Source organism: Panthera leo, chromosome B3 (assembly GCF_018350215.1).
Source record: "Panthera leo isolate Ple1 chromosome B3, P.leo_Ple1_pat1.1, whole genome shotgun sequence".
NCBI classification, from domain to species: Eukaryota; Metazoa; Chordata; class Mammalia; order Carnivora; family Felidae; genus Panthera; species Panthera leo.
In genome coordinates this window covers 74,701,264-74,713,613 of record NC_056684.1, presented here as the reverse complement: position 1 = coordinate 74,713,613, position 12,350 = coordinate 74,701,264, and the positions used below count along the sequence as shown (strand labels likewise).

Below are 12,350 nucleotides of genomic sequence, written 5' to 3'. Positions count from 1 at the left end.
GAAGACTGTAAAATTTCCTCTGATCGCGGGTGTTAAGGGGATGATGACTTTTTAACCATGAAAGTAAACGTAATTGGTATGAAATGTTCAGAAGCTTTTAGCCAAATATAACTGAAATAATGGGTAATAAACCTAAGCATTATTTGAAATTGTTTTTTAAGTGTTTGCTAAATCCTGGTTTGGAGCAAAGGGGAAAGATTGTACCGAGGTCATAAAAACAGGTCTTTAGTCCTGGAACCATGCAGTTCTTGCCAAACGTAAAGGCAAGATGCCCACATTTCATTCCCCTCTTGGTCCCTGGGTTCCTGCTTTAATGCCCGCAGATACTGCAACTGCCCTGAACTCTAGCGTGCGTGAAGGAGGGTCCTTCTTACCAGGAACCGTGACCACAGTAGATGCCTGCTGTCCTTCATCCCTCAAGGATTCTTTTTGCCATCCAATGACCATCCGCAGGCTTATATAGAAATACAGGATCTGCAGGGCTGTTTGAAACAAAGAAAGAATGTGCCACTGCTGCACAGTCGTCCTAGGATTGCATTCATGACAAGTAGTACTTTCCACTTCTCCTAGTTCCCTTATTACCATCGTTTCTGTTAAATTTTACAACTCGTACAGCCAGGCCTCGGGAGGAGCTTTTACATTAAGCCCTTTTATAACACTCAATTACGTCTCCACCTTTGAGGCTCTAAGTCACGAAATAAGCAGATGTGGAAATATCCAGATGTGGAAATATCCAGCAGATGTGGAAATATCCAGGGTAAGCTGGTCTAGCGGCCGGTGCTTGACCTCCATCTGAGAGGTGACGCTGTCCATCCTTGGCATGGAAGGGGCAAAGGAAGAACTGACTAAGGCTGGAAGGAGGAACTGTCTCGGTCCTGCAGGTGTGGAAGCCTCAGGAATGTGGGGCAGGCGGGTATGTGAATGCCAAACGCAGGCATAAAGAGATGCAAGCTAGATTCAAACTGGACAATATTTTAAAGCCAAATAATGTTTTAAATATTCCCTCTCTTACCATGGAAGCCCGGTATGTTTACATTCAAATACCACGCTAGGTATATACATTGCGGTTCACTAGGGGAGCCAGTAACATCCACTTCCTTTAAAATCCAGCCTTTCCTAGTGACCTTTCCCTGACACCTGTCAACCCTGTATGCTTCTTTCCGTGCAGTTGGTCACCATGTTCTTGTAGCCTCCATTAGAAGTGCCCGGTGTTACCTGATTGAGGCGTGTTCAGTTTGAATGAATGAAGACAGAAATGAAGCAGCCCTTAAAATTATAATTATTCTGCAATCGCTTGAGAGTGGAGACTAGCACTTCTGTTTCTTTTGAGTTCACCCCTCATCAGAGGCATATGTATTCAGGGGCTCTTGGGTAGCTGTCAGTTGCGTGTCTGACTTTTGATCTCAGCTCAGGTCATGAACCCAGGGTCGTGGGATCAGGCCGCACATCGGGCTCCGCGCTGAGCAAGGAGCCTGCTTGAGATTCTCTCTCTCCCCCTCTGCCCCTCTCCCCCCTCACTTTCTCTCTCTCTCTCTCTCTCTCTCTCTCTCAGAAAATAAAAGGCACATGTATTCATATTCTGTGTGTTTTTGTGTGTGTGCACATGTAAATCTAAGATGAAAACCAACCAACCTGCACACCCACTAATCTGAGTGGTTTCTCTTGGCAGTGACAAACAAGAAACCCACACAGGCGTCCATCACGAAGGTCAAACAGTTTGAAGGCTCCACGTCATTCGTGCGGAGGTCACAGTGGATGCTTGAGCAGCTTCGCCAGGTTAATGGCATCGATCCTAATCGGGTGAGTGAATGTCTGGTGTTGAGCGAAGGTGTTCTCTTCACACAATGACTCCCTCGCTGACCTTGGCAGTGGTGGTGGTCGTCTGAGTCCTCTTTAGCAAAGTTATTTCTCTGTTTCAGTTACGTGGCTAAGACTTTCTTATTTCTATGCCCTTATGGGGAACTCTAAGTCTTTTCATCATGTGTGATGCAGAAACGTAAGGGGATGCACGCTGAAGAAGTGCTGGCTCCTGTAGTAGGTTTATCAGCCAAGTGCAAAGAGCAGAGTTCAGATATCATGTCCATGGTTACCAATACGAAAAACGCATGTTCATCAAGGCTTCACGTATCTCGTTATATCACCAGTGATGAGATTTATTAGCCGAGCGAGCAAATAAATAGATGGCACCTTACAAATTATGTATTAGGATTCTATTGGATTTAATACGAGAAACATTTTAGGGTAGAGCTGTTTATTTAAGTACCTTCCCTTTTGTTCACACATACTCACTGTATAAAACCTCGGTAATGAGGAGAAATAAAATGTAAATTGTCACTATATGCTAAAATAATAAGGGAGAATCTTTTCCTTACCAAAGGTTAGGGGCAAGATTCATGGGTTTCACTGCCAAGAACGTGACCTTTTCTGGGTCATCGGGAAGGCAGTATCTAGTCTAAATTGTGCCAGGTCAATGTGTAGTAAGCTGTTGGGGCTTCTGTGAGCGTAGCTTCCTAGGGACATCTATAAATACTGCAAGATCTGGGGTTTGCTTGATAAACAGAGAAAGGTGAACTTTCTTTCCATGCACCTGGGTGCGAATAAAGATGAGCCTTGTGATTAAGACCAAAGTTTCGAAAGGTGTTTCAGCTTTTGTGAGCCTTTTGTCAGGGGTAAGCTGGAAGCCGCAGTTTTTCTAGGTTGAGATCGGCACTTATTTCACTGTCTTTTCCAGGATTCTGCAGAATTTGATCTGTTGTTTGAAAATGCATTTGACCAGTGGGTGGCCAGCACAGCTTCAGAAAAATGCACCTTCTTCCAGATCCTCCACCATACCTGCCAGAGGTACCTCACGGACAGGAAGCCCGAGTTTATTAACTGCCAGTCCAAACTCATGGGAGGTGAGTGGACATTCGTACGGCTTTGGCCACCCCGTTTCCTCAGACTCGCTTTCACATGAAAAGGTAGGTGTCGGCAACATAAAGGCAAAAAAAGAATCAGGATACTCAGAGCTGGACAGCATGAAAAACCAGTCTAGGGAGTTCATTGTATGCTAAGTCTAGACACAGTGGAATGTTTTCATTCTTAACCAAATCTGGTCTTTTGGGAAGAATTAGCCACTTAGCTAAGATTAGTTATGCTATAAGAACAAACCTGTCCCCTCATTAGGAAAACCTTTCAGTTTGGGTTTCTTGACTACCATTTCTATAAATTCATTGCAGAGCGCCGTTTTCTAGGCTGTTTTTTCCTATTATGTCTCAAGATATTCTCCAAATATTAACATGTAGATTCTGACACATATAATCTCTTTCTTTCAAATAGCAGCTAGTCTCACGTTTATTCCTCGAATGTCACACAAAGGGGAGTTAGGCTGAGCACTGTAAGCCAGCCTTAAGGGGTGAGTACCAGTGTTGGCAACTTAATGAGAAACATTTAGAGGGTGCTTAACACATTTCTTTTAGGTGGCATTGCTTTTTAGGGAATTGAAACTGTGCTAAAAATATTCTCAAAAAGCCTTGCCAGTCACTCTGTGAGCTGAGGAAGGAAGTTTATATCATTGCTCTCTTCACTGACCTGTTCTCCGGGTTTTGAAGAAAAAAGTTTTTTGTGCCCCAACTTTATCTTAATCAAATGTCAAATGAAGGTCACGTCGTAGACACTACGTCTCCTCCTCGGGCTGTACATATCTTTCATATGAACACGGCACAGAACCCATTAGTCTGCCCACACACCTAATGTGTGCATACTGCCATTCTGCCCTTGGTCTGCTAGATGTCGTGGGGGCAGATCTCACACAGTGAGTTGCTTACGTCATAAGAACCTAGAAAGGTCTTCCTTAGGCGTTGATGCAGTATTCTATTATAGCTTTTCCATTTAGTCCTAGAAAAATATCAGAGGTGATGAGTAGTGCCTATTTTCTTCAAAGCGGCCCCATCCTGTGTACAGAAGTAAAAACTGTGAGATGTGGATGTTGAAAGACAACATGTGACGCTGACCTCTTACTGTTTAGAAAATAGAATGAGATACTGCTCTCATGTCTGGGCCACCAGTACTCTTCACGTGAATCCCACCTGCAAAGCCCAGCTTTAACAGATGTGGCAGATGAGAGCGCCCTGTTTTCATGGCCACAGATGACTGAGTTTTTCAGTGACTAGAGAATTGACTGGGAAATCCCAGCTTTCCCTCATTCTTCACTAGGTAGGATTTTCTCTGCTATCCTAGAATCAGATTGGTTTCTTGATGTCAAGTTCCTACTAGGAAGAATTTTTCCATCGGTGTCCGTATGGTCAGTAGATGCCTGGATAGCACTTACGCAGAGTCTCCTCTGAAAATAATGTGACATTATGGGTTTGACATTTCTGTTGCCCTTGGAGATAGACTCCCCTCACGCATTCCACTTCTGCTCGTTCCGTCCTGAAAGCAGAGTGGCCAGAAGCAGAAGCGGTGCCATGGGAACTACCACATTTCCTCAGAAGGGAAATGTGAGTCGGAAGCAGGAGGGCCACAGCCGCGCTCCCTCCACTGTCCTTGCGAGAGAAACGCGTCTCGTCCTTCCTGCTAAGGTTGAGGGGAACTTTGGTAGCTCTTCTCTGCCTCCTCTCACTAGGTGGTCCCTCCTCTCTGTTGCCTCTCTGAGGCTCTCATTTCTTCTCTCAATACAGTTCCTTTCATGCAGGCATGCATTCATTCATTCATTCATCCATTCCTGGTTCATCATCCAATTATACAACAAGTAAGCACTAAGTACGTGCTATGTGCTGTACTATGTGCTGGTCACTGTGCTCTGTCCTAGATATAGAAAATCGTTTGGTTCCTTAATGGACCCCAGTTTCACCACCCATATTCCAGACTGGCAGATCCCTAACAGCCTTTCTGTAAGCCCTTCATTACCTTCTTGAATGTCCTCAGACCTTCCGACACAGTCCCACTCAGCCGCTTCTGTCAGTCATTGGCTCAGCCCTTCAGAGGTCTTCCAGTGCCCTGTGGATCCCAAAGTCTGTAGAGTTGAGACAGGAATCCATATATCCAATGTTAAGTTGTTGTGTGTTGGATAAAGCCGCAGATTGATTTCCTGTAGTAAGAAGAAGACTAAGTGAATGAGACCAAGTGCCAGAACTGGCTCTGCCTTTTGAGACCGTCGACCTCACTTTTCACTGGTGTCTTGTCTTCTTTAGACCTCACTTTTCGCTGGTGTGACTTGTGGAGGTTGGATTAGATCTCTACAGTCCACTTCAGTTTTAATATTTAGAGAATCGATAATGCTTAAGTTACAGCTTTATTGTGTAGATTAATCACTTCTTAATTACAAGTCAAATAAAAGACTTGGCACAGTTAAATATTGACGGGTCTTAGATTCCTAAGGAAGACAAAAAAGTTTGAGTTAAGCACATGTAATTTGTTGGCAGCACATAGATCCTTCACGCGTGCACCTCGTCTTCTTGTTGCTTGTCCTTGGTAACAGCCGTACCAACATACCCTAGTTAATTAGCATACCAATTAGTCTTCCTTTCTGCCACTTACCACAGTTCAGACTTAAAAAGCGCATAGTTCTTGGGTCACAACATTCTGACCCCTTTAACTTTGGGGATACCTCCCCTATCTTCAGCAGATGAAATCTGTTTCAATTCCACAGTATCCTTTGGTCTGTCCTCACCGTATGGGTCACACATCCTAGAACCGGTTGTTATCAGAACTGTGAAATGTCACAGATTTTGTGATTTTAAAGAACTAATATCAGCGTTGGTATGCTGCCCTACACCAGATTGTTTACATATGTTATCTCATTTAGCCTTTTACAGTAGCTTTTGGAAATCGAATTTATTATCTCTGCTTTACAGAGAAGGAAATAGGATCAGAGAGATCATCAAATAGCTTGCCAGGGGTCATATAGCTAGTAAGTGGCAGAGGTGAGATTCAAACACAGGCCCTCTCCACTCTAAATTTATCTTCCCCAGGGCCACTGAGTGCCATACCCCAGGGGACACAGTGACATTTTCTTTTCTATGAATGGTGCCCTTGAAGTTAGGTAGGAATTTGGAGAAAATAATTAGCCAGCACATCCCTAGGTTTTAACAAAGGGAGATAAGGGGAGAGGGCCAGAGATTATAGACTTTTAACTCTTTTCCTTGTCTTATCGTTGGTATGCAATTAAGATAGGAAGTCTTAAGCTTTTTTTTTTCCCCCCTCTTGGTCCTAAGAATGATGGAGTTATCAGGGATCTTTAAAACCACCTTGCTTTTTGGTTGTTTTTGATTTCGGTTTTGTTCATCTGCTATTATTCATGTTTCAACATAATAAAGAGATGAACTATTTTGGTGGCTGGGAAAGATGATGGAGCTCTGGCCACTCCCTGGACCTCTCAGGTACTCTGCATCTGGCCTAACCCTGTCATTGGGAAAGCTGAGGACCAGTGATTTTGAATCACGTTACTGAGGTCCCAGTACTGGAAGCAAGTCCGCCTGACTCCCACTGAACCGCACGTTCTTTAATACCAGTTCAGACAGGATCATCATTTTAAATATCTACAATTCCATGCAGTTCTTCTCTGTAGTTACTGATGGTATATACCCCACATGGCCATGTTTTTCCCTTTCCCTCGGGGAAAATCAGTTACACAGAGATGGATTCTTTGACATGGTTGAAACTCTCTCCTGCAAACATGATATTCCATCTCCAGAGGACGGACTGGGAAGCTTTGATCTTCTGATGCTGGTTACAGAACCCAAGAGACACATGTATAGTCTGTAGGGCTGAGTGAAGGCCATCATAAACGGAAAGAGGGCAGGATGCTGTAAGCAGGTGTGAAGAGGGGAAGCATTGGTTTCTTCTCTTGCCTCTGTCAGCATCTTGGCAGCCATCTTCTCTTCCCTGGATAGTAGGAAGACCTGGAAGCTGGAACCAAGTCCTCCAGGCTTGGTCATTCCTAACTTCCACTCTACCTCTCATTTAATTCATTAAAGGTTGGTCACCTTTCAAAGATACAAAGCCGTTCATTTAGTTGCTGGATCCCTAAGCTACCAAGAAACCTAGATTTAACCAGACCGAAGGCAGAGGCATGAAGCCAGTCTTTCTACTAAAATATGACATGGCGTCATGAATGAAAGGGGCCCTGAAAGTGAACCTCGGGTTCATTTCTGAGATGCTAGATTTTTTTGTCTCTCTCTCTGTTTATCGTAGGCAGAGATGATACACTGTTATGTGTGTGGTAACACATTTGCACTTCAAAGATGCCTCCAAGGTGTTAATCATATGTGTAGACCTTTGGATTCCAGAGGAGAGACTTCCTTTCAGCTAATTCATTTCAATGAAACGTGGTCTGCTCCCAAATAGTAGTATCAGTGTAGACAGTGGGAATGTCATATTAAGTCAAGGTCCCATTGGGAACTTTGTTGTATTGCTTTCTTTCTTTTCCTTCGTAAATCCCACATGGCTCTCCATTGCTCTTTTATTTACTCCGACCTTTCGTGCGATTACTATCACCCTATTATTCTTATGCCTAATGCTGTGGGCTATGGAAATCTGTAGTGGTATTGAACAACTTCTGTGTTAGAACCACAACGTAGATTCTTTGCAAACCTGTTTTCTTCAATAAGTGTTATAAATTACTTTCTGGAAAAAAATGATTTATTCTTCAAGGCAAGCTTCTGTACAGACTGAAGCACGTCCTAGCATTTTCTTGAACTCAACCCAAACAGCCTTGGCTAACCCACACAATTACCTCTTGTTCTTTCACCTGTTTTGTATGGCTCCTCCTTCAGTGGACCCTCCTATGCTGTTTGCAGCCAAGTTTCGCATGTGTCCTCGTTGATTTCACAAGCATTCACTCAGCACCACCTATCTGTCAGGCACTGAGCTAGCTGGAGAGACCCAACAACAACGTAGATACCTTGCTGACTTTGCTTACTGTTCTGGGGAGACAACAGGTGTAAATAGATAATAAACAGTTCAATAACGCCAAGGTGATTGCTGAGCTGCATTGTAAAGGATGGATAGCAGTTGCCAGCCAGACAGGGGCAGGGTGAAATGAGCTCTCTCTTACTGCAACAGTTAATCTAGAGAGTTTCATTCCAATGTTGGCTATGTTCAGATTTTGGAATGTGGCAGATTGTTTTTCCATAAAGCAGCCTATTTTGAAATGCTGTATATTTTCATCATCACCAAAGGAAATTTCTTAAGTGTTGCTTTCGTACGCACAGCCCTTCAAATGATGGTATCAAGCCCAGACTTCTGAGCTCTATTAGAATTCCAGGGACACAGATGTCTCTGATGTCTCCTTCATAGCAGGCTTGCCCTCATTTCCCTTGCTGATTGGTATGCTAAAGGAAACACCTAATGGCTTTACGCTGGATTCCCCTGGGATGGAATAGACTCTCAGGGTTTGAAGTGTGACTTTGCATTGTACTTTTCTTCCAAATAATGCAGGGTCATCCCTGGGTGAAGGTTGTGAATATTTCACCTTGCAAGTGCTCTAGGCATGGGCATATGTAAGGTGGAATAACAAGTAACTTCTTAAAAGAGCACATGTGTACCTCCTAATGGGGTTTTAATGGGAAAAACAGTGATCAATATGGTCATTCTTTCTTTTTTAATTTGTTTTAAGATCATTTATTTTGAGAGAGAGAGAGACAGTATGAGCAGGCAGAGAATCCCAAGCAGGTTCTGCATTGTCAGCACAGAGCCCAACGCGGGGCTCAAACTCACGAAACCATAAGATCATGACCTGAGCTGAAACCGAGAGTAAGACACTTAACCAACTGAGCCACCCAGGTGCCCCAGTATGGTCATTCTTAATCCCAATATATTAATATACTACTTCAAGGGAATCTGTAACATTTTCCATAATTCTTATATTTCTTCTCTATGATGGGATATTTTCTGCCACTGAATAATGGCTCTGTGGGATGTGAACCTCGCGCTCCTACACATGCTCCAGCCAGCGCCACATTACAATGAATTGTTTCTTTCTCAAGACTAGATTAATGTGTAATTTTGCCCACTGTTTCAGCCTTAATATGCTGGGGGATACACACACATACACGCATACATTAGAGATTATCATTCATGTACCAAGTTAAATTGTGTTAAAACCACCATATTGCTGCTGCTTAATGCCACCACCCGGATGCAGAACAGAGGAGACAGCCAGGCTGTTCAGTGACACACTGTTTTGACAGAGCTAAAGTGTTCCTTATAGTTCTTTAAATCAACAGGAATCCCTGTCAGAGTTCCTTCAGTGGCTTTCTTTGTCACTGTTGAAGAAATACAAAATAACAAACTTCACTTCTCCTCTGCCCTGGCCCAAACAAGGAAAATGATTTATAAGGAGCACCCGGATCCACAGCTCTTAAGGAATGGAGTTAGTGCCTCCATCAAGGCCTGTCCCTCATTCCCCATCCATTCAATGCAGGCCATGACTTTCAAGTCACTTAATAAGCACATCTTCTTTTCCTTATATTGATTCAGCTAAGTAGAAGACGAGATCGTGCCGATTTAACAAGGTATTTATGACCGAATTTAAAATTCTGTTTGAAAGATCTCTGTAAATGACTGTTAATTATATCAATCCTGTACACACACAGGTTTATCAACCAGTCTTCCATTACTCCATCCTCCTCATTTTCCTAGACAGCATGGTATTTCATCAGAGACTCAGCTTATAGACACTTTTTTGGAGAGAGTAAGAAACTAAGACTAGAAACAAAAAAAATGCATCAATAAAAATAACAGTACAAATAGTTTTTTAAAAAATGTCTAATATTTATTTATTGCTGAGACACAGAGAGAGACAGAGCACGGGCAGGGAGGGGCAGAAAGAGAGAAGGAGATATAGAATCTGAAGCAGGCTCCAGGCTCTGAGCTGTCAGCACAAAGCCTGATGCGGGGCTCAAACCCACGAACCACAAGATCATGACCTGAGCCAAAGTCAGATGCTCAACTGACTGAGCCACGCAGGCACCACAACAGTACCAATATTTAAATTATACGGTTGGGAAAGCCCAGCTAGGGTTTTCTATTTGTTTTGGTTATTGAGATCCTACCACTGTAACTACTGTATCAAACAAGTTAGATGTTCATGATGCTACATGACTCACAGACGTAACCATCCGACATTGGCCAAGCACCATTAGGAGCAGGACATTCTAGCAGAAGCCCTGAGAGGTTTCTGGATCTGGATCTTTTATGTATTTATTGTTTCAATTTAGGACAACATTGCCAGTTATTATGTTGGGTGACTTATGAGCTTTCTTATATTTTCTGAGTGGATCATTCAACCTCATCTTGTTCCCAGGAGGTAAATCAAAAGCAGATGTTTTTATTTTAAGTGAGAACATTGAAGTAACCAAGGACTCCTTCCTTAGGTTCTATGCAATTCTGTGCATGATGTTACAAATGACTAGTAACTAAAGAAAAACTAAAGAAAAACTGGGTCACAGATGTGATTTTCTTGTTTTTCATCACTCTTTGCCTGTAAGCAACTCTCAGGCACACAGTGAATCAGCTGGTGGGCTGTGGTCAGTCTTCCTGAGCCAAGAGTGACTTCATGTATTACATACTTTTGAATCATGCGTCTCCATCAAAATCTTGAAGCAAACCAAGGGTGCGATCCAAGGTATCATTTACTGGCTTGACAAGGATCATGAACATATTTTGTCTATCCCATGGTTAAATAACCTGCAGTGGATTAGAGCCATTCTTACTTTCAGAATCAACCAGAGGTCACATCTACACAACTTGATATAGTAATAGAGCGACATAGAGCAGACTCCATTCATTTATCCCTGTCTTTGGTGGAATCACGCATTAACTTTGCAACTTCCTGTAAGCCACTTAACTTATACTCAACCTCCCTTTGCTCTTCTGTATCGTGAAGAGTAACAGAGACCTTGAAGGAATGGTGTGAGGATTAAAATGAACTTTAAAATGGTCAACCAAACGGGGTTTTTGCAAAGTACCAGGACATGTCTGAATAGTCTATGAAAAAAAAAAAAAACAAAAAACCTTGGAAATTGTGATTTGTGTATTCATAATATTACATGATTTCTTTTGTGATATTTATCAAAAGCCCTTTCTTGTGAAAGAAGCAAGGACATTTTCTTGTGCTCTCCTACTCCACGTTGGCCCAAAGAATAGCAAAAAAAAAATAGCAATTTCTTTGTTCCAAGTGGGAATGAGCTGAGCTATGTTATGGACATTTCAAATGCCTGGAGTGCTAAGTTGTTTGCCATGGTTTATCAAATGCTGAATGTGTTGCATTTTATGTCTGACATAGAGTGCATATGTGACTACTGACTTACCAAAACAACGATGTTTAAAATAGCGAGTAATGCTGTGCCAGAGATCAGGGCAAATAATTCAGATCCTCCTGTAGGAAAGAAAAAACCTGAAACATGTTTTCTGAACTTTATAAGAGAATAGAAATATTCCTTTTCCACCAGTGTATTGTTAGCCTAAAATATTTCTTTGAGTCCAATTCTCTTTCTCCAGCCAAAAAGGGGGATACATGAATCAGATGTAAAATTATTTAACAGCGTTAGACAAGAAGTGGTATTTCTGAAACAGACCTAAAAAGTGTGCTACATGATGCCCACACTTTCAGATTTAAAGACAAGTGCCAGTCACTTTTCTATGTAAGGACAGTTTTTGAGTCTTCATATCCAGTATCACCATAATTACTTTAACATGAAAAGATTGAAAGAACACACTCTCCAGAAATAAAGAGCTACTCCTTAAACTAGAACCGTTTACCTTTAGGAAAACCTTAGCACATTGTTCTTACTTATCTTGCTTCCCATAGACCAATAAAAACTCCCCTCAGCTGGCATTCAAAAGTTGTTGCCTTGCTGTACAGTAGACATGTCAGGTACTAAAACTAACGTGGAATTTTAGTGAAGAGAAGCTGAAATTCAGTAACTGGCCTGACTCTAAGAATGATCATTTCATGATTGCTAAATTCATCCCTCCTTCTGGGGATACCCCTCAGAGCACACACCTTGTGGACAGCAGATCAGAATGTCATCTTCAAGGCTCAAGGCCATCGTCCTATTTCATTCCTGGAATAAAGGTGAGGAGCTTCTGCATAGTAGCTGGGAAAAACTATACAGGAAATTGACATTTCTCAAACCTGCAGTGAAGAGGTAAATGGAATGGCTTTTTCCCCCCAGCCCACATTATATCCTAAGTTTCTAAAAAGTTCTGCCTTGTTTCTGATCACTAAAGTAAATCTAAATCACTAGATTTAGCAAAGGCAGTTACCGGAAATTTAGACACTGGTGTAAATCTGAAGTTAGAGATTTCAGACCACCCGCTTCTCACCCTTTTGCTTGCAATGTGCCTACCCAAGATTAGATTCAGTA

General features: G+C 42.3%; 1 protein-coding gene across 4 annotated transcripts in view; it reads left to right on the top strand.

Moving 5' to 3' along the window:
* The window catches only part of STXBP6 (syntaxin binding protein 6), a 245,281-nt gene that overhangs the window by 193,344 nt on the left and 39,587 nt on the right, over positions 1 to 12,350 (top strand). For all 4 annotated transcript variants that reach the window (XM_042942873.1, XM_042942872.1, XM_042942871.1 and 1 more), the window contains 2 exons: positions 1,670 to 1,800; positions 2,732 to 2,897. In XM_042942873.1, the coding sequence (XP_042798807.1) occupies positions 1,670 to 1,800; positions 2,732 to 2,897 (297 nt within the window). The remainder of the gene's footprint in view (positions 1 to 1,669; positions 1,801 to 2,731; positions 2,898 to 12,350) is intronic.